General features: G+C 46.6%; 1 protein-coding gene across 5 annotated transcripts in view; it reads right to left on the reverse strand.

The window, feature by feature from the left end:
- Positions 1–22,682, reverse strand: part of TANC2 (tetratricopeptide repeat, ankyrin repeat and coiled-coil containing 2) — a 235,032-nt gene that overhangs the window by 53,021 nt on the left and 159,329 nt on the right. For all 5 annotated transcript variants that reach the window (XM_027745287.2, XM_039380377.1, XM_039380379.1 and 2 more), the window contains 3 exons: positions 20,992–21,117; positions 13,870–14,151; positions 10,408–10,541 (listed from right to left, as the gene is read on the reverse strand). In XM_027745287.2, coding sequence (XP_027601088.1) covers positions 10,408–10,541; positions 13,870–14,151; positions 20,992–21,117 — 542 coding nt within the window. The remainder of the gene's footprint in view (positions 1–10,407; positions 10,542–13,869; positions 14,152–20,991; positions 21,118–22,682) is intronic.

The following is a 22,682-nucleotide window of genomic DNA, read 5'->3' on the forward strand; positions in this document are numbered from 1 at the left end:
GGTAGGTGGGAGCAGTTCTATCCTGAAAGCACCACTGCCCTGGAGCACCTTAGCACAGAAAATTGCCAAATAAATCGCATTTTTGAACTTGGGAAGGACAAGATGACTGAGGACAGGGCGCACAGGAGATGCTGTGGCCTCTCTGGAGCTCGTGGGAGCTCAGATGAAACATGCCCGAGGCTCTGGACATGATGAAGGCTTTCTGGCTCTCCACCTGCAACACCCAGCCCTTGGACCACAGCAGGCTCCAGGGTGGTCAAGGATGGTATCAAGGAATGAAAACATCAGGCTGTGGGGTCCCCACGCACTGCTGGCTCAGCACTGGCTTTTAATTTTCAACCTGAAATTACCACCAGTAATTTCCTTTCCCAGTCAAAACAAGGTGTGACACGTGGAGAGATGAGAAAGCTGGGCTGTTATTTCAAGTATCAAGCCCTAATACATGTGTTTAAGCTTTAATGGATACCTCCAAATTCCTTACAGAATTCTTCCTACCAGTCAGTTAAAATATAATTAATTCCCCTAGAGAATAGCACTGGGTAAAGTAATAATAAAGGCAGTGATTTCTTTTCAACAATCCTATTTATCTGGGTATTGCAACTTGTGCATTTCACAGAATAAAGTTCTTTTAACAGCCATTCCTTGATATCAGATTCCAGTAACAGAAACCAAATTACTCTGATTTCCTACACAATAGGTGTATAGACACAAAAATAAAGTCTCTTTCAATGAGAGGCCAATTAACTTCTTCTAGGAATCTGAAGAGTTATGTCATGGAAAAACATGATACTTATCAAGGATCACCACCAGATTTTGGGACACACATACAGTGACAACCCAATCAATTTAATGCTCTTCACGTAAATCATGGTTGAATTTGACTGTCTTAGAGGTCTTTTCAAATCTCAACAATTCCATGATTCGTGATCCTTGTGCTGGATTTACTGGGCCTTAACCAGCAGGATAAATGCAATGCTTAATGGGTGGATCTGAAGCTAAACCAGTAAAACAAGGAAGATTTTGGGAAAGCAACCAAAGGAGAGGCATTCTGATGTTCTCAGAAACACAACTTGCGCCAGAACTTCATCTTGATGTTATTTATTCCCCGTGACATTTTCTTTATCTTCGAATCACAGAGAGGCTGCCAAAAGCTGGTGCTGCATGTGAAGCCTGGCACCGGGAACTGGGCTGGGAATTGGGCTCCTCACTTACAGAGTTGGGTGGGAAACACTTTTCTCACCCTGTAAAACTTTCCAAGTCCTGTTCCACCCTTGGGAATGAGACCAGGTTGATGTCAGAACTGAATGGAAAAGCCTCTAGGATGGAGGTTGGTATTGATGGGGCTCACCCCAAACTGGTTCAAACCCTGTTCCTTGTCCCCTGTATTTGGTGAATTCCTTTAATACTCCCACTAATGCTCTGGGGAAGGTCTCTTTCCAATTATTTCACCTTATTAATTATTAACTTTATTAATTGCTCCGGGTTCCAGGAAGAGGGATGGATGCATTACCAGCTCCACTGCTTAGGATTCTCTTCTAATATAAAGGAGACCATGTCCAGACCTCGCTCAGCATCTGAAACAACCACTCTGTGCTAATCATGATTCTGAGGTGGTTTTGGTCTCTGTGCTAATCATGATTCTGAGGTGGTTTTGGTCTCTCCTCCTTTTGCTTGACTGGGTAAGCCAAAAACTACATCCAAAGAACAAAAAAAAAAAAGAACTTGCACAGCCTGGAAATGAACTTTTCATTGGAAAAGGTGTGCTCTCTTCAATAAAAGCTTCACTTTCAACAGATCTAATAACCTTGCCTTAAATAACTTGCTTGAACAAGTTCCAGCCATCCCTTATCATAAACAAAATCCTTGAATTAAACATGTAATTTTATCTAGAAACTGTATTACAGTAAATGAAATCACCAGGGATCACCATGTGGTTCCAAAGGTAGGGATGTTGCCATCAGCAAACATTTATTTGTGTCTGATACAATTTGAGACATAATTTTTCTACCCGTAGTTTCAATTTGAACTTTGTCATCCCATTGCACTAAACAGTATAAACACTAAATTAAGACTTTCAAAACTTTTAAACCTTCATCTAAGCTATCAGGTTTGTCAAATGATGTTTACAAAGCTGGAAGCTGAAAAATTCCTTGCTTTAAAGTCTGATTCAATTTAAATCACTGGATGGTGAACGTTAAGTAGGCAAGGCCTATAAGCAACCCTAAAGCAAGAAGTGGATTACAAAGGATGGGAAACTAACACCTAGATCAAGAGGAGTGTTCAAAGTACCTGTTCATGTAATTTTTAAGGGCTGAGAACACAGTTTTGACAAGCTGAGTGACTGCATGCTGAGAAACCAAGGTGTTATGGTTCCCATATTAAATATCAAATGCCCAAAGTTACAAACTTGTATCAGTTCCTTTCTTGCTTGAAAAGGATCTGCAAAATAATTCACACTTGTATGATGAGTATTTTACTTCCAGTGATCACCTCCTCCCCTAAACTGACGTGGAGAGTCCAGCTGGCTGCACACCAAAGCAGCACATTTATCATGTGTTTTTTTGGTAGCTCATTTTTTCTAAACATTAATTACGTGTTACAGGGCTTGAGAAACACCAGATGGGGATGGCAGAGCACTGCCTCAAACAGACCATGGCCAACACGACCCCATCCCCCCCTGAAGTGGGGTCAGGGAGCCCCAAAACATTCGTTTACTCGGATTACACAAACTTCATCTTAACTGCCAAAGCAGAATTATTAAGACATTATTTATATTCCCTCCAGGTGTTAAACCCAGTAGGTTCTTCAGGACTGTCTTCTCCCAACCCTTTCAACACCAGCCATCCTACTCTCCCCTTTCTGCCACAACCACTTCCCATTTCATCCAGCCTCGTGTAACCTTCACCTTCCTGCTGTCACCACCCTTCCTGCCCTCATTCCATTCAGGTTCCCTCCTTCCACCCCTTTCTTGGATTCAGGACTTGGCCACAGTGTCCCATCCTGACACACAGATGCCCCACACCTTCCTGCAGCTCTTCTCCCCACACCAAAATCCTTTTCTGACCCATGGTCATGCAAACCACGCTCCAGAGCTCCAAGGCCAAGCTCTTGATTCCACCTGGCTTGGGCTCAGCTGGACAGAGAGGGAAGGATTCCATGAACTCTGGGGAAAAGGGAAATATCCTCACGTGGGTCAGGAATTAGGAAAACAGTTGCTGGAAGAAGGATGTTAAAAGCAAAACAGCTGCTCCAAGGATAATGAAAATGCTGGTGGAAGAGAAGAGCTGCATGAACACAGCAGGGGGAAGAGGTTGGAGAGGGCAAAGGAGAGGGAAAAACGAGGCACAAAAGAGAATGTGTACAAGCTGTAAAGTACAGAGGGTGAGAAGGGAGTGAACTGTGAAGAAGGAAAAGACAAAAGAGAGAAGGAGAGGAAATGACATGGCAGGAGAGGCAGGAGATGACAGTAACAGGGGAAAGGCTGAAGGACAGAGGGAACATCAAAGGGGCTGGAGACGGCTCAAGGGAAATAAGTTATTTTTAATTATTAGGACAGGCCAATTTTAAGCAGTTCTCCAGCACTATTTGTGAAAAAGAATCTCCTCCATTTAGGCAGCATTCCTTTGCCATCACACTTCTGCCATGGTTTGTCTTGGCTTCCTTCTGCAAGGTTCTACCAACCCCCCTTGGCAGAACCTCAGACCCCTGAGCTCCTCCAACAGCCTCCTCCCTCCAGGGCTCTTAAAGGGCTTCCACACTGTATTTTAACCATATTTCTGCACCTAACGAGATTTATCTTCTCTTGACCCACACAAAATAGCTTCAAACAACTGCAGTGAATGCTCTGACCTGCCACAATGCCACGTGCCAGCCCCAACCCTGGCTGTGATAATGGAAACAGCCACCAGCACTGCTGTATTTTATCCACTGCACATGACTGTGACCCAGTATGTGGCACGTGGTGACCCAGTTTATTGGGAATGCTCATTACTTTTACATAGCTGAGTGTGCTGGGAAATGCCCTGGGAAACTCATCAGTGCTGCAGGGCATGGAGGCTCAGCAGGAAAGAATCCCTGCACCTCCAGCTAAGGCAGGAGCACTCCCTTTCTTTTTATAGGCCTGCAGCAACGACAGTGATGCTCTGGTTATGGCTTGGAGGATGGGGAGAAGATCCTCTGGAGCCACCAGCCATGCTCAGCATCAGCCAAATGCACTAATGCAGTGGATGTGCAGCTCCTCCACCAGCTGCTCTGCATGGGGCAGGACCCATTAGTGCAGCAGAGCTGGGCTTTCAGGTCCATTTGTTTAAGTGCTGCTACCATGAGCCACCACACAGCATCCAGAAAGCCAAAGAATAGAGCTGTTCAATGGGTTTGTTAAAACTGGGCAGTCAATCCATTAAAAATCCTTGGTGAGTAAAGGATAGACCTTCAGGGGAAATGGGGAGTGTGACTGTAACTGGAGAGGACACAGTTCAGGCTTCTCCCTTTGAGCTGAACTCATCTCACTTTGGGCAACTGGAGCTCTGAACGGTGCTGGTGCCTCTTGCTGAAAGGCAAAGGTCACCCAGGACACCTCTTTGTGGGTCAGCATTTTTCAGCACAGGCTGGAGCTGTGGGAAAGCCTCTCATCCTCATCTCTCTGAGGTGAAGGACCAGCTCTGGACAAGCAAGGTAAAGTCTCCATCCCTGGAGGGATTTAAAGGCTGCGTGGATGTGGCACTTTGGGACATAGGTTAGTGGTGGCCTTGGCAATGCTGGGAGAATGGTTGAACTTAATGATCTTCAAGGGTCTTTTCCAACCGAAACAATTCCGTAATTCCAAGGTCACGCTGCAGCCCGAGTCACACATTGCCCAGGATCATCTGGAGACAGAAAGGTGGCACTGCAGGACAGCCACGTGGTGACCTGCTGATGGTTCCCTGGCCAGAAGAAGTGAAATCAGAAGAATTTTAACAGATAAAGGATTAAACAGTAAAAAGGTTGAAAAAACACAGCACAACAAGGGAGAGCTCTGGAGTGCTGCCTTTGGTTTAGAAACCTCCATGTTTGCATTCACAACCTTTTTTTTCTTCTGCTTTCACCTCACAGTGATTCTGTGGTGTCAGGCCATATATTCAGAAGCACTGAAACAGCAGTAGATGGGTTTTTGGTCACACTGAGCAGCAGGAGACGGGTTTTTGGTCACACAAAGCTCCACATCCAGCTGCAACGTGGGGAGCTCACCAGGAAAAGCTGGTACCCACCTATGGCACTGAAGGAGCCATGTCCAGCTTGACCCACTGGCACTGCAGGAAACCTGGCAGCCTGCTCAGTGTCGAGGGCAGACCTGGCATAAACTCAGCAACCCTGCAAACTTATTACCATAGCACACACAGAGATTTTGCCACAAAAGACCAACCAGGCAGTTTTGCCAGGAATGCTTCTGTTTTATCTGCAGGTGTCGAGCTGGGCGTTGCAATGTGAGCAGTTTTATTCATGATTTCTGAGAGTTTCCCATGAGACAACTGCTCTTGTCCTCCTGCCCTGAAAATCTCTCTGCTCCATGTTACGGTAGAAGTCCCTCCCGAGATGGGATGGAGGAAAAGGCATGGATACCTGCCCAGCAAGGACTGCTCCTAAGTCCACTGCTGACTGCTGGGGCTGCTCCACACCCCCACAACTGGTGGGATGCCCATCAGCAGCCACTGCCTCAGCTGCTGCTCAGAGGCAGGAGAAGCCAAGGAGTGAAGGGGAAAAAGAAGATTGTGCCAGCTCAGTTCCCAACAAGAGGATTAATGGTACCTTTAAAATTAGGAAATTAATTCACAGAGCTCTGCTAAGCAGCTATTAACGTGGCCACATATTTAATACTTTCCTTGCAAGGAAATGGGAGGCAAGGCATTTACATCCTGATGCCTCAAGTTTCCTGGCACGTTGCCTTATCCCTGTCTAAATGCCAGCCCTGAACACAATGCCAAGCCCAACCTTGAGCTGACCCTGGGGTGACAGCAAGACTTGGAATTTCCCCTTTTAGAAATACTGTCTCTCTAAACTGATCATTACTAGAAGATCTTTAAGGCCCCTTCCAACTCAAACCATATCCAAAATGAGCATTAGGAGCTGGAACAGGATGGCCAGAGCAGACTGGGGTGATAGTTCAGGTGAATTATACAAAGGCAGTGTTGTACTTCTGCTATTTTCTCCACTAATCTCCACAGGTAAGATCACCCCACTTTCAAAATCTGCAGAAGATGGGCTGCTGGGAAAAGAAATGATTGCAGATAGAGCAGTCTCCATTTTAAACTCCTTGTTTTCCCTCATTATTTCAGGAAAAGCTACTGAAACCCCTTTTCTTTGTATCCAACCCCTCATACTGTGGTTGGTGGCAAAAGGTTCCACTTCTGGCCAAAGAGAGGGATGGAGACATGAGGAACCTCAAGAGCTGATCACCAGGCTCTGGGAGGGAACTCTGCCCTCTGGTTTTGATGTTTTTCTCCCCTAGGACCCACTGGTGAGGACAACATCACATAACTCCTACTGCAGGTGGATATAGTTTTCGTGGCATGGTTTTTAAGGACAAAAATCACACCTGTTTTTTTTTCTAAATTGCCTCATTTCTAAGTATTTTTCTTCTCCATTAGTTTGCTGATGAAGACTGAACTAGAAATCACAGAATCCTGGAATGGTTTGGGTTGGAAGGGACATTAAAGCCCATCCAGTGCCACCACCCTGCCAGGGGCAGGGACACCTTCCACTAGCCCAGGCTGCTCCAAGTCCCATCCAATCTGGCCTTGGACACTTCCAGGGATCCAGGGGCAGCCACAGCTTCTCTGAGCAACCTGTGCCAGGGCCTGCCCACCCTCACAGGGAAGGATTTCTTCCCAATACCTAATCTAAATTTCTCTTTTTTAGTCATGGATGACTTCAAACTGCCCCATGAGACTACAACACAACAGTGCTCTTTTCCAGCATGGCAGGACTGAGTGGAGCTCCTGCTTGGTCATCTGCAGTTACTTATTTCTAAAATTAATGATTTGTTCATCTCTGACATTAAGAGACAAATGCAACCTTTGCCCCCCAAGAACTCACTGCACGAAAACCAGGCAGAAAAGTACAACCCTGAATAATCCAGAGGAGGAGAAGCAACTGTTCACCTTTCATTTCTGTCATCACAGACACACAACTTCTGAATTTTGGGATAAGTGACATTTTCAGAGGGAAGGGAGTGGGTGAGAGGACGCCGAGCTTCCCACCAGCATTCTGGAGCCTGAGCCAAGCATTACCTAAGACTGTTTGTATATTATTAATCTGCTTTCGTAACGATCTGCATTTCTCCAGCACGACAACCTCGGCCCAACCTGAGAACATCCCGCTCTGCTCAGCGCTCGCAGAGCTGGAACATCTGCACACAGCTTCATCCAGCTCCTCACAGATGGCTCCTCTGTCTCCAAAAACATTCCTGACAATTGTGGTTGTCCATCACTGTCAACACTTCCTTCCCTACTTCAATTCTGACTCCTAGTCTTAATACAACTATAAAACACACATGTCCAAGAAATGCTTTTCCAACCAGACTGACCAACGGGTCCTTCACTTCTTTGGGCTCTTTTTCCTTCAGCCAGCTGAACAGAAGCTGTTTAAGGAGGCCATCAACAATTCTTTGTTCCACAGCTACTGACACAGCAATGTGCTGCTCTTCTCTCCCTTCCTCCTGCATCCAAGGACATTCCACTCCTTTTTTCCCCTTCTTTTCTTTGTTGTTTTGGAAAGCCTTTAGCTTATGTACATAAAGGTCTTCCTAAACTGTCCCTTGCTGGAGAATGTGGCACCAGACACTCAGTTTAAGCAGCTAAATTATTTTAACTGTTTTTACTGTTGTCTCCCAGCCATTCAGTGGTTTTGCTCTGGTGAGGGTTCAGCATCTTCAAAGCCTCAGAATTGTCCTGGTCTCTCAAAGGCGAGTCAGACACGTGTGAGGGGCTTTCTGAACGAGGTGATTGCAGGCAGAACAAAGGGCTCCACGCTGTTATTTTAATGGATTTTCAATTCTGTTGCCAGGTCAGTAATCCTTTTTCCCCCCCAGTGTCACTCAGAGGCTTCAAGCCCCACAGCTGGGGAGGAACAGGGAGTGTTTGTTTTATCCAGGAGGACATCACACGGCACGGCTCCTTCCAAGCAAATCAATTTATCCACTGTTGACAGCAAGGATTCCTCGGTGGTGATGCCGAGTTGTGCTACTCAGGAGGTTACTACGAGTGCACTGTGCACACAACTCCCAGCTATCAATCTGACAAACATCCTTAACCATTTTATTTGCCTTTATTTTTCTTCCTGAGGCTTGGTAATCCATCAGACTCGCGGTCTGGAGCGTGCCGCACGGCCCTTCTGGAAAAGGCTCTGACACAATAAAACCAAATTATTGTCAAAAAAACAGAATAAAAAAAAAATTCTCGTACTTTCAGAATTATTTCCCTTTGTGACAGGAAATGAAGCTTTGATTGGGGGTTTAACCACGTGCTTTATTTCAGTGCATGTCTTCAGCCAGCACGTGCTGCAAGAAGTCACCTGCTCTTCCCAAATAATCAACCACTGTCACCCGGTTCCATGTTCCCTCCAGCACCAGGCATCCAAGGACCATTATCTGCAGGGATCACTTTGCCTTTAACAGCCAGGGAAAGGGAGGCAGGCAGAGGAGATGCTGGTCTCCAAGGATCCCAGCAAGGCTAACAGCAACGCTGGGAATCGGCCCAAGGTCTCCGAATGCTGAATCAAGCGCCGCCGCTCTGACTCATCCCGGGAATTGTTTGTTGAACACGATGGAATTTTCGGAAGTTCCGTGTGCTGCGTCAGCAATCTGAGCAGAAGAAGGGATTCCAAGAGTTCTAAGGTCAACTCATCAGCCTTGGCACTGATCCCTTCATCAAGGCCTCATGTCTGGGAGCCGGTGACAGTTATTTCTGGAATCTACACTTACAGCAGTGGAGATTTCCTGGGAGATGAACAATCTTACTCCCAGGGTGTAATCCTGCTGCAGGCACGAGGGGCAGGACATCTCCCACCCTCAGCTGTTGTGTTCTGTCACCAACACACAGGATTTATTCTGAAAAAAAAAATTCTGGCCGAGGGATGAGCAGGGCTTTAAAACCCTTTCCTAAAGGAGTCTGCAGCCAAGATAAAACAACCTATTTCTGGTCTAATGTTGGCTGTAAGGATTGTTTCTTGCTCTTTTCTCCAGTGATGAGAGATGCCAAAAAGCTTCAGTGAGTGATCTACGCCGTGGATGTGACAGAATGTTTGAAAGAGCCATCTCCCTTACCTTTTTCAGGGGGAAACTGAAGCTAAAACTGCATCCATTTCTCAGTTACGTACCCAGCAGGATGACTTAAGCACTCAGGGGAAGAAAGCTGAGATAGATGAGGTATTTTAAGCAGAGACAGCACATTTTACTGCCCTTTCTGGGAGTCTGCAAAGCTTCAGATTTGCAAGGAATACGATGACTAATGTGTTCTGAACAAAACCAGACCTGGGCATCGCATTCCTTTCAAGAACTCCACGTGGAAGAGGAGAGGATCAAGCCTTAATATTTATTTATGCAGCCACCACACTCTCCCTGCCTGGCCATCTGGGTCAGCACGAAAGCAGACAGGACAAGACAGTATCTGGCACAAAAAGCCAAGCAAAACATGTCCTGGTAATAATTTAGAACAAAGACTTTGCTTGTTATTTTCCTCTCCAAAGCAGGAGCAGGCACAGGAAAGCATTAACTGTTCCCATCCCCCCCAAAGGGGTAGGAGGAGAGAGAGCAAACTCCTCGGATTTCAAAGGAATAGAATGGCACCTTCCCACCACCACAGAATTAGGGTTAAACCTCAGTAATACAATAAAACTCAAGCTGTAAATCTCACGTACACAAGTGACAGTGTTCCATATGTTCCATACAATGCACTCCTGCCAGAGCAGCAAGTGAGTTGTGTACAGCTCCAAGGGCTCTGAGCTGCTTGGGAGGATTTCCCAAAAAATACCCAAGTGCACACACAGCAGCAACACTCAGCCTGGGCCTCCCCCCACCATACCCTTTCCAACAAAACACCGCTCAAACTCTGGGCAATTTTGTTCTCACTGCTAAAGAAAAACCACAATTATTCCAGTAATACCCATGTCACATCCTAACATTTGTAAGGAGACAGCAGGATGGCTGGGAAAGACAAACTCAGAGTAGCAGGGGGGTGTGTATTTGATGTAGTCTGAATTTGAGTTTCACCTCAGAGAAACAACTTTCCTGGGCAATAAAACTCCTCCCAGAGGTTCTCTGTGGAGGCTCCCCGGGAGCCGTTTGAGCGCACGCTGAGGTGAGTAAGAGGACTTCCACTCCAACTGATGTTTTCCCAAGGCCCCAGAGAGGCCAGAGAAGGATGTTTTCCATACCTGTGAGGCCAATCTCCTCATGGCCTCCTCCTGGCGCCGGCGCATCTCGGGGGTGCCCGGGCAGCTCCCGCTGGTGATGGACGGGTGAGCAGAAGGTGGCTGGGTCAGGGGCAGCTCCCGGTTGGCATCCACATCTGCCCAAGGAAAAAAAGAGGTTAGGGATTGCCACAGGACAAGCACTGACAGCTTTATTACAGACCAGGCAGCTCCTAAGCAGGGAAGTTAAAATAACTCCTACAAATACTCCGGGTTAGGATTTCAGGGATTTCCAGGCCGGAGGCTCCCCAAGAAACTGCTTTTTGGAGCAGCACTTTTGGGAAGGACCTTTAAGATACAGTTTTGAGACTATCTGAGTCCAAGGAGTGTTTGGACCACGCCCACAGGCCCACGGTGGGATTTTTGGGGTGTCTTGTGCAGGGCCAGGAGTTGGAGTGGATGATCCTGACGGGTCCCTTCCAACTCAGCATATTCTATGATTCTTCACCTTCTCCACTGTAATTTCACTGGCTTTAAAGTAATGACAATAATGGGGTGAACTGGGCACTCTGGAAGGCTCTGCCTTCAGGTTTGGTGGATCTGACTGCAGAGCTCTCCTGCTCTGCACTTCTGCCAACAGACCTCGTTATGAGCAATTGCTGGTTAATTTGGTTCCAAGTCCTCCTTCAACACAGACAGCCAATTTTTCTGAATTATGGGCCTATTTTCTAACATAAATAAACGGAGAGCCCCAGCTAACACAGCCATCTGAAGCCCATTAATGTAATCAGGGGGAGAGGAGAAGGAGCAGCACCAGGATCTGGAAAAGGCTTGCAAGCAAATAATAAATTATCCTGGAATCATCTCTGGCAAGTTTAACTGTGTTCTATTGCATTTTAGCTGCTTCTTTTGCCTGGCAAGCAGAAACTGGCTTTACCAGCAGGTTGCTACCACAGCCCATCCACCTGGCCTTTGTGGATAACATTCCCAAACCACACTGATTTTCACTCCCAGGAACCCACACAGAGGATTTCTGAATGACACCAAGACATGCAGCACTTGCTGATGTCTAATTACTGGTTATTTTAGGAATGTTTTAAGAACAACACCACTCTGAAGTGCAGCCTGTGCTGGCACAGGGTTCTCCTGCCTGGATTGCTGCAGTGCATCCCTGAGCTTGACTGGAAATCATCATGCAAACAATGACCCATTTAATGGCAAACAACAGAGGAGGAGGATGCTGCCTCCATAATTAAACCCTGGGCATTAGAATGAGGCACATTCTTGATTCTGAGCCTGTAACACCACTGTCACCTGTATTCATTTTCTGAGACAGGAATTAGAAGGATGAGGCTGCATTGAAGCCACTTTACTAATGCTGATTGCACAACTGCTGTAGCAGAGTCAGACCACCTGATTAGCACTTATTATTAAACACAGATTTCATTAAGCATAATAGGTTTTTTTTCAGCATGTGGAAAAAGAAACAACAAAGAAACTTATCATAGAATCAGAGATGAATCATAGAATATCCTCAGTTGGAAGGGACCCACAAAGATCTCACAGAATAATTATCATCTTCAACAGCTAAACTAGGACTTGTGATCTCTCTAGGAAATAAAGTCAAATTAAATACTGATTCTGAAGGTTTCCATCCCAATAACTAACACTGAGGAATCATTCAGCTTTCAGCTTCATGGACACACCAGACTGTGTCAGGATCTTCATCCTTCGTGCATGAAGGGTGCAGGGCACCTTCTCATGGGAGAAAACCAGCTTTTAGTCCAGAAAGAGTTAAGCACAGTGGTCTCTTTAATCTCCACAATCCCCCCCAGCAGACTGGGGACACACACACACAGTTGGTGCACTGCAGAGCTGCAGTTAAAACATAGAAACAAGCCCTGCCTTTCACTCCACATTGTTCATTTAGCTCTGACAAGTGACACTATTGAACATGCCAACCCCCGGTGACATTTCAGCTCTTCTGACAGGGCAAGAGCCCTGCACTCCAGTAAACAGATTTAACTGCAGCTTCTCTGAGGTACAGTGACCTACATCCTCCAAGATACCTCCAGGTACCTCACCCAGTATTTTTAGTCCTGTCTTACTCGCTTACTGAGAGCTGAGTGATTTTAAAATGTTGTTGTCCCCACCTGCAAACCTGCCAGCACGGAGTGATGGGAATTGGATGGGACCACAGGAGGGAGAGTAAACCTGCTGCTGAGCCTACATGGGCTTGTGACCCACCCTGAACATTTATACCATGATACCCTGAGACAATCCATGCTGGAAGGAGAATGCACTGCCATGGATTTGTAATCAGAGAACACTGGCTGCCTCATCTCCCTGGAGATGGCACGAGCAGGGGGACTGGACTGGATGACCTTTAAAGGTGCCTTCCAACCCAAGCCAGTCTGTGCTTCTGTAATTCTAAAACTGGAGTCTTCCCAATCAGAGAAAGTCTGAGATGTTTCTAAGCCAGAGAAATCAGAGACACACTATTCTGATTCCTCAAGAAGCACCTTTGGAACAGGAGCAGTATAAAAGCCCCATTTAGCAGAACCTAAAGGGGCCACAAGAGACCTGGAGAGGGACCTGTCACAAGGACATGGAGGGGCAGGACATGAGGGAATGGTCTTGAGCTGGAGGAGGGTAGATCTGGATACTGGGAAGAATTTATTCCCTGTGAGGGTGGTGAGGGGCTGGTGTCGGGGTTGACAGCAAACCTGTCAGCAGCCTGGCATTTATCAGTGAAGCAGTGGACATAAACAGGATTACAGCACACCCTTGAAAGGAGGAGAACACAGCATGCAGAGGAATGTGGGCAACTTTCAGACAGGAAGAAGATGGAGGACAGAAATGGACTTCCTGTACTTTTTACAAGTCAGGATGACTTGACAAAATCTGTGTTTGTTATTTTGCAGCCAATCTTGGTGTGTGTATACATGAAAGTACCAATAGTAGGTTGACATGTGGATGGCCTGATGTATGTGTACCAATAGTAGGATGATGTGTATAGCCCGATATATGTTTATATGAAGGCACCAATAGAAAGTTGACATGTGTGATGTATGAAAAGCACAAATGTTTGCAACCTGTTGCAATAAATTGATTGCAGCCTTCTTGCAATCCTGTCCCTGCTTTGAAAGAAAATTCTATGTCACTTTGGCCATCTCAACAGCGACAGGCTGGAATGGAATTCCCAGAGAAGCTGTGGTTGCCCCATCCCTGGAAGTTTCCAAGGCCAGGTTGGACGGGGCTTGGAGCAACCTGGGCTAGTGGAAGGTGTCCCTGCCAGATTGAAACTGGATGACGCCTAAAGGTCCCTTCCAACCCAAACCACTCCACGACATACTGCTGACAGGTCCTTCCTCTGCTTGGTAACGAGCTGATTTCTGGGGCCCGAAGAGAAAAACGGGATTATTCCAACCAAAACCCTCCTAAAGGTCCCCGAGTTGTTCGCCCCCCCCCGTGCTCTGCACTCACGCTTCGGGGAGGCGTGGGGGCTGTCCGAGGCGATCTGCCTCATGCGGGTGCCGTGGCAGCTGAGCGCCACCAGCCTGGAGATGATGGCGGTCTTGCCGAAGCCGATGTTGCCGACGATCACCACGCCCCGGTTGACGCTGGCGTTGGAGCTCTGGAGCTGCGCGTCGATCTCGTGGAACACCCAGTCGCGGCCCACGAACACGGACTCGGTGGTGATGCTGGGCACCTCGAAGAGCAGCGGCTTCAGGGAGATGTCGGGGGGCCTGTAGGGCGCGAACCGCACTGCGGGGGGGAGAGACACGGAGAGGGGACGTCACCGGCCACGCCGGCGGGGAAAGGAGGGTTTGGAGGTGATGTTTAATCTTTTCACCTCCAAAGGTGAAAAGGACACTCGTTTCCTAATGTTTGTTGGTAAAGCACCTGCTGTATTCACAGAATCACAGGATATGCTGAGTTGGGAGGGACCCACAAGGATCATCCAGTCCAGCTCCTGGCCCTGCACAGACACCCCAACAATCCCACCCTGTCCCTCAGAACGTTGTTCAAATGCTCCTGGAGCTCTGGCAGCCTTGGGGCTGTGCCCACTGCCCTGGGAGCCTGGGCAGTGCCAACCACCCTCTGGGGGAAGAACCTTTCCCTGAGATCCAACCTGACCCTGCCCTGACACAGTTCCAGCCACTCCCTGGGTGCTGTCCCTGGTCCCCCCAGAGCAGAGCTCAGTCCCTGCCCCTCCTCTTCCCTCCCCAGGAAGTTGGAACTGCAACGAGGTCTCCCCTCAGACTCTTATTGACCTGGTTTCAGCTGGGAAGAGTTTTAATTCCTTCTCAGCAGCTGTCCCAGTGTTGTGTTTTGATTTTGTTTTTTTCTAAATCGTGTCTATCCCAAGTGAAGGACTTTGGTTTTCTCTTGTCTCATGCTCTGCCAGGGAGGAGGTGCACAAAAGAAACTGGGAGGCAGCAGAACTGGGACAGGTGACCCAAACTGGCCAAAGGGATATTCCACATCATGGAATATCCTGCCCACTATATCAACTGGGAGGAATTCCTGGGAAGAGGCTGATCTGGATTCGGGAAGGGGGTTCTGGCATCAATCAGCAGGTGCATTGTGAATCTCTTGGTTTTCCCCTCTTTGTTATCATTATTATTATTTACTGATATTATTATTGTATTTTACTTTATTTTCAATTATTAAACAGTTCTTATCTCAACCTACAAGTTTTACTTTGATCCTCCTCCCCATTTCACTGGGGTGTGGGGGGAAGAGAGGGGGAACTGAGCAAGAGGCTCTGTGGTGCTTCATCTCCAGCTGGACTCATTCACACCATTTTCCACCAAAGGAGTTCAGAGAATTTTACAGGATGAAGTGGCTCAGAGCTGGGGAGAAAAAGTGTGGCTGGAGAAATTAATTTTCTCGTTTAAACCCACCATAATTAAAGGCTCCAGGCAGAACACTGGGCTCTGCACGGCATCCCCTGGGAGACAGGATTGTCTGTTCAATCCAGACACACAACGTCTGCTCACCTGTTCAGAGCACAGAACAATCTCGGCACCTACAAGTGCTAAATCAATCTGAGCGAAGTTATTTCGACTCTCCTAAAGTAAATAAGTGAAACCAGATTGCTGACAGGATGTTCCTGTTTGGCAATTAAAACGTTGTCTTGTTTCACAAGGAAACAACGATGTTGCAAAGCAACCTAAGGTTAAGAGGGAGAGTAAGAAATATCTTCCCTCACAGACCATGTGGGCTGGAGCACTGCCAGCACCTAAAAACATGGGATATTGATTGTGTTCCTTTTTTTAATGCATTAGATTATAATAAAATACACAGCAAAATCCAAACCAGCCTTGAAACTTTTTCGGGAGCATCTGAGGGTGAAGGGAGAGGGTATTTGCCATTTTTTCCACTTGGCACGAGCTACCCAGGGAATGCATAACCTAAAGAGCACTGACTGCACAGACATGGTGCAAAGATGCTCTTAGGTGGCAACTGGAAGAAGAGACCAATTCTCCCAGGTCTCTTCTCCCAGGTAACAAGGGACAGGACAAGAGGAAATGGTCTCAGGTTGTGCCAGAGGAGGTTTAAATTGGGTATTAGAGATTTCTTTTTCAGATACAGAATCAGAGAATCATTTAGGTTGGAAAAATACCTCCAAGATCACTTATCTACCTACATCCAATCTCCTGGTTCTTCCAACACCACCAGACACTGACCAGAGCAAAGCAAAGCCCTTCTCCTGCCACCCTGGGGGGACATTTCACCGCTTCAGGCTTTGCAATCCCAGGGCTCCCGGAGGGCAGGGGGTTGAGAAAACACTCAAAATGAGCCTCACTGGTTTGGAGACAAGTGCTGAGAACATGCTGTTTGTCCCACCAGCCACCAAACCCCCTCCACGTGCCAGCAGGAGGCATTTATTTCACCACGCCGTGTCTGGAAGACAAACGTTCTCCTCGCTGGACTGCCAGAAACGTTCGGCAATAATTTAAGACCGCGCTGACTAATTGCAGTCCATGTGCCAGATCCTCATTAATTCCCAGGCCTGTCTGCTGAACCACTCCAAGTCCTCCTGGCCACTCTTTTAATTTTACAGCCCTCAGTGCCAGTGGGCCCCAGGAAAGGCACAAGCACAGGGGAAGACTCCGGAGCTCCAGGGGAAATTTTGCGTTCAAAGAGTCGAAAAAATAACCCCAGATCACAAGGAAGGGAGGCTGCAGCAGAGCTTCAGCATTTAATTAATTAATTAATTAAAGGATAAGCTAATAGAAATGCTCTGAACATCGGGGAAGGAAGGTTCAGAGTATGGGGTGAGGATGTGCAGACACATTTTGGATGAACACCATCAGCTGCTGACTTCAGTGCTTGTGAAAATCAAAGGATGTGCATAAGCTGCCTTCCCATCCTTGAAAATTTGTCAAACACTTGCTGGGATTCATATTCCTTGAAATGAAGCATTTTATAGAACTGAAGCCAGAGTGCCACAGAAATAGCCCAAATTTCTGATAATACCTTAACACAAATCAAACCCACACTTTCCCTGGGAATGAGGGTGTGGAGTGGGACAGAACAAGGTTTGAGAGAGAGCAAAATTTTCATGAGACTTGATGAAATACTGTGCAAGTTCTGTAGGACCCAAACTAAACTCAAATCCCAAAGCTGAGGCACTGCCTCCCATACCCATCCTAGTTCTGAAAATTTCACTTCAATCAACCCAAATCCAGGTGTATTTTATGTGCACAGTTGGAAAAAGCCACTGAGATGGAAAAGAGCAGGAGCACAATCAGAGAAAGGCCTGACCTGCTTTACACCCTATGCTACACAAAGTGAATTTTTAGTTATTTTAGTCGTTGGAAGGCTCTAAAATGCCCGTTCAGAAATCATGTTTTACACATTCCCCTCTCTCCAAACAGGGGTTTTTTTCTCAGCTATGCTGGCAATCAGCACCCACAGCTCATTAGCTGTTTTCTGTTTTTTTTCTAGATGAGTTTTATTGCTGTTTTAGAATTTTTTTCTGATGGAGGACACATTTTGCTGCCCAAAAACAGCCCTTACAGGGCTCCACAGCCTGATAATGCCAATATACTGAGAGGAAGCCCAGGTGAGAAGTGCTTTGTATTTATTAAATTAACTGTGGTTCTGAATAACCATCACCATCCGCTGTGTCCTTTGTTAATTAAGAACCCACAAATTAGCCAAATGTCTGAGTTTCTTCCCTTTACTGCTTTAGACTGCAGCTCCTGGGTATTAGGTTGGATATCAGGGAAAATTCCTTCATGGAAAGGGCTGTCCAGCCCTGGCACAGCTGCCCAGGGCAGGGGTGGAGTCCCCATTCCCAGAGGGATTTAAAAGCCCTGTGGATGTGGCACTTGGGGACACGGGTCAGTGGTGACCTTGGCAGGGCTGGCTGGACTCAATGATCTTAGAGGGTTTTTCCAGCCTTAACGATTCCTGATTCTTTCGACTGTCATCTTGAACAGCCACTGGGATGAAACCAGTTCCTATTTCTCACAATCCACGTGCCTAAAAAAGACTAAACTATTTTTTAGTGTTTTTAAGAAGCACACGAAACTCTCCTGCCCAAGAGGTGATGGTATAGAACACATACCATGAGGAAAACCCTCTGAAAATTATAAAAGACAATTTAAGGAAAACATGCCACTGTTTCATGTTTTATCTATATATTATCTATATAGTTATTTATATCTATCTATATTTTACATATATATCTCTCTATATATCTGTATATTACATATATATATCTATATATATTACATATAATAATACATTGGGGGAGTGTAAACCATCCACTCCTCCACCCCAGACACCTTGGTTCTTCCCACCCTCCATCAGCTGGCATTTTGGAGCAAAAAAAAACCCCTGATGGCCCAGCTGGGGTGTTCTAATACCCCTCATTTTGTTGCCATCTGGCTCCCGCTCCGCATCACAGCCAGCGGGTTTTTGGGATACAGCAACCCCAAGCAGCCTCAAATCCCACGGGATGAAAAGCAGGGAAAGCAAACATTGCCTTCCCCATCCTGTTAAAAACCTGTCCCTGGGACGAATCCTTGTCGTGCTCTTTGTGTTGGGATTGCTCAACTACTCCCCTGGTTAAAAGCACTGATTTAACAAAAAACAGCAGGGCCAGCCTGCCATTCAGTCTCTCTCTGGGATTTTGGAACACTGGGAATAACCAGTGGGTTGTAACATGTCCCTCCACACTGGGCCAGGAATGGCTTTGCTACTTCAGCCCAGTGCCAAGACTAGAGACGTTAAAATTAAACCCAAGTTTAGGATTTCCAGCTGGAACAAAGAGCTGCTGTTTATACCAGCCCAGACTGATGTAATGTCACAGCAATATCTGCAACATGAAGCATTTGGGGGGAGGGAAGGAAGCCCCCCCTCACATATTAATTTAAATGAAAATATTTCCAAATAGTGATGGGTTTGGTTTTTTTTTTCATATCCTCTTCTTCTCCCTCTCTTTTTCAAAACAGCAAAGAGCCTCAACCAGGATCAGAAACGAATTCCAAAAAAAAAAAAAACCCAAACGCTGCTGTTCTCCTCAGGCAACTGTCACAAAAAAGGGAGGGGGGGAAAAAAAAGAACAAAAAGCAGAAAGAAAATATGTAGTGCTACATGGGTTTTAAAAAAGTGTGTCTGGAAAACAATTTGATTCTGTTCCTACAATAAAGTTGAATGTTTTGGATGCAATCACTGCAAATTACGCAGCCTTGGCAAGCTGCTGCCTCCCAGCATATGGAAATTTGGTCTGTCAAACTTTTGCTTTCTTCACTCACTGCCTGCTAATGCATTTCTAGAAGTGCCTCCCCAGCCAGGGGATTTAATTACAAACTGCCCTCCACGGCTCCCAAATCCAATTTTTGGGGGGCTCGTTCCTTGGCACAAAGCCCAGTCAGGCTGGACCAGGTCGGGCGTGTGGGGCTGGGTGAAAACCCAACCTGTGCCCTCCAGCTCCCCAGTTCCTCACCCCAGCATGGTGGCACTTGCTCAAAAACACCCCAGAGAACAGGAAAGTTTCATGCATGGCCAAAAGAAACCCGTTTTCTTAGTACAGGGGAGAATAAACCAGGCACAGAAACAACCTGAAAATATCCCAAATGAGCTTTCCCAGCCACTTATTCATCTTTGCAATGACAAATGAGGGGATGAAGCATCAACCCAATGCTCTGCTGCGGATTCAGGGCTGCCCCAGTGACAGCTTGAGCATGTGGCCAAAGACTGAGCTCAGATTAAAGGGGGGATGGAAGTTGTAGGGTGGGCTGAAAAATCCCGAGGACATGGAGCAAATGGAGCTGGAGCTGCCTGGGAATAAACAAAACACTAAAATGTCAGCCCTGGCTCCTCTTCTCATTGCTAACATCTTGTTTGTGGAATTTGCCAGGAAGAACCACAAAAATCTCCCCTCTCAAAAGGCCTTTCAGAAGGCAAAGGGCTGCCTGAATGTGGGCATTGTGACCATCTCTACGAGGGACACGTTGGCACAGTGGCCCTGTCACTGCTGGGCTCCTTCCCCACTGGCACCCTGCAAAATGCAAGGGGGGGCTGCAAACCTTGGTTTTGGATTGAAAAAAAAACAAAAAAGAAGTAAAAAACAATAGTAGTCCGTTAAAGTTTCTAATTTTTTATAAATTATCAAAATATTAACCCCATGGGGATCAGAGATTGGCTGGGAGAGCTGGGGGTGTCCAGCCTGGAGAAGAGAAGGCTCTGAGAAGACCCTGAGTCCCTTCCAGTGCCTGAAGGGGCTCCAAGAGAACTGGGAAGGGACTTTGGGCAAGGGCCTGGAGGGACAGGACAAGGGGGAGTGGCTTCCAAGTGAGAGTAGGTTTAGGTTGGATATTGGGAAGGAATTCTTCCGTGCTGGAAGGAGAATGCACTGGCATGGATTTGTAATCAGAGAACACTGGCTGCCTCATCTCCCTGGAGATGGCACGAGCAGGGGGACTGGACTGGATGACCTTTAAAAAGGTGCCTTCCAACCCAAGCCAGTCTGTGCTTCTGTAATTCTAAAACTGGAGTCTTCCCAATCAGAGAAAGTCTGAGATGTTTCTAAGCCAGAGAAATCAGAGACACACTATTCTGATTCCTCAAAAAGCACCTTTGGAACAGGAGCAGTATAAAAGTCCCCTGAGCAGAACCTAAAGGGGCCACAAGAGACCTGGAGAGGGACCTTTCCCAAGGACATGGAGGAGCAGGAGCAGGACATGAGGGAATGGTCTTGAGCTGGAGGAGGGTAGATTTGGATACTGGGAAAAATTTATTCCCTGTGAGGGTGGTGAGGGGCTGGAATGGAATTCCCAGAGAAGCTGTGGCTGCCCCTGAATCCCTGGAAGTGTCCAAAGCCAGGTTGGATGGGGCTTTAATTTAATCTTAAATTAGTTAAAATGTCAGTAATCCAGATATGGGTGATGCTTTGAAAACCTGGGCTGGTGGAAGGTGTCCCTGCCCATGGCAGGGGGTGGCACTGGATGATCTTTAAGGTCCCTCCCAACCCAAACCGTTCTGGGATTCTGACTTTCACATGGATGCAGACAAGGCAGGTGCAACCCAAGCTCCCACCCCACAGCCCCCCCCGAGTGGGAATCCCCCAGGAGAAGGAGCTCCCACCTCTCAGGTCCTGCTGTGCCCGGGCGCCGGCCACGCTCTGCCGCGGCATCCGCAGGGACGTGCGCAGGGGGGTGTGTCTCTGCTCGTCCAGGTACGCCAGGTCCTCCAGGTGGGCCGAGCTGGTGGCTGCCAGGAGAGAGCAAAGAACCACATCACGCCCCTGGCCTTTGCATTCCAGCCTCTGCTTATCGGATTTTTTCAGGTTTTTTAAGCAAAATACACGGTTAAAACCACCCTGAGATGAAGCAATTCCAACTGCCCTCAGCCAGGAGCAAAGAAGTGTTCTGGTGACTTCTTCTCATGCCCCATTGGTGCCTGCTCTGGTTTGGGCTCCTGTTGATGTTCCTAAATAAAAGCAGACACACGGAAAATGGAGACATGGAGTCTCTCCTATCTGATTTCACTCCTCCCAGTCACAGACTCAGCCATGTCTGTGCAGAGCTGACACAGACACTCAACATTTCCTGCTACGTAAAAGACAACTCACCAGTGCAGTTCGTGTTGGAGCCCACAATCTCCTCCTCAGTTATTTTAGAGCTACTTAATTCGGATATTAACATTTATCTGTCCCTAAAGCCAGAATTAGTGGCTGAAAAAATTAAACTTTCAACAGCCCAGCAAAAAAAAAAATAAAAATGAATGAGAAAAATATTATCTGAACTAAAGAAGATAACTTTACTATTCCAACGTGACTTGCTCATGGGAGAATTTACTTTTCTTTGCAATGCTGGATTAAATAGGAATAATTTATTGGTCTCTGCTGAAGGTGCCATCACTACATGGATAAGCACAGTTGGAGCAGACTAGAGCTAACACTGGTCACAAAGCTGCTGCCATGGTGATGATTGGAAAACAGGAGAAAATGTGGCTTAACAAAACAAATTTGGATCCCTTGCATCTGAATTTACCCATTATTCTGCCATTTCAGACCCCTGTCAGCCAAGGAATTTACAGAGTATTATAAAGCAAAGGAATGAAAACTTCATTTCATGAAATAATCTTCCCAATTAGAAACAGAAAACTTTAAAATCAGTCTTTGCAGATCACCAGCTCTGCTCTTGTTCTGACAACCATTTCCAAAATTCACATTAAACTTTAACCCATGGAAACCAGCCCTGGGCTGCTCAGCACTCTGTCTGCAGTACTGCTTCTATTTCTTTGGTTTTTCAGTCAATTACCACAACAAGATTATTATTTTAAATTGAACTAATTCATTAAATGACTTCTCCAAAGGCTGCCTGGGAAGCTGACGTTAATTATTTGCTGGGAATTGGGTAAATATTTTGATACAGCTCCCCAGAGTCACTCAGTGCACCGGACTTGGGATCCTCCCTCCCTGTGACCCAACACAAGATGCAACAATTCAACAAAACCAAAAGGTAGAACATTTCAAAACTAAGAGAAACACTTTTTTTTTCATACAATTCTTAATGACCACGTAAACACCTTTACAGGATGGTGCTGCAGTCAAAAATTAAGCAAGATTCAGACTCTAACACAGGTGGGGAGAAGGGGCAGGAATTTTTAACGCTATTCTTCAAATTGCCTGAACTTTCCAAGTTTTAAGGAAGAGAAAAAGGGAGACAGAGGACAAAAGATAAACAAGAGGAGAAAGAAAAAATAAAAAAGGGGGATAAAACCATCAAGGTCTGTTTTTAGAAGTCCTTCATGCTCCTGTACTCATGCAAAGT

The sequence above is a fragment of the Pipra filicauda genome, unplaced genomic scaffold (genome assembly GCF_003945595.2).
Source record: "Pipra filicauda isolate LSUMZ 115617 unplaced genomic scaffold, ASM394559v2 scaffold193_size2426894_pilon, whole genome shotgun sequence".
Classification (NCBI taxonomy): domain Eukaryota; kingdom Metazoa; phylum Chordata; class Aves; order Passeriformes; family Pipridae; genus Pipra; species Pipra filicauda.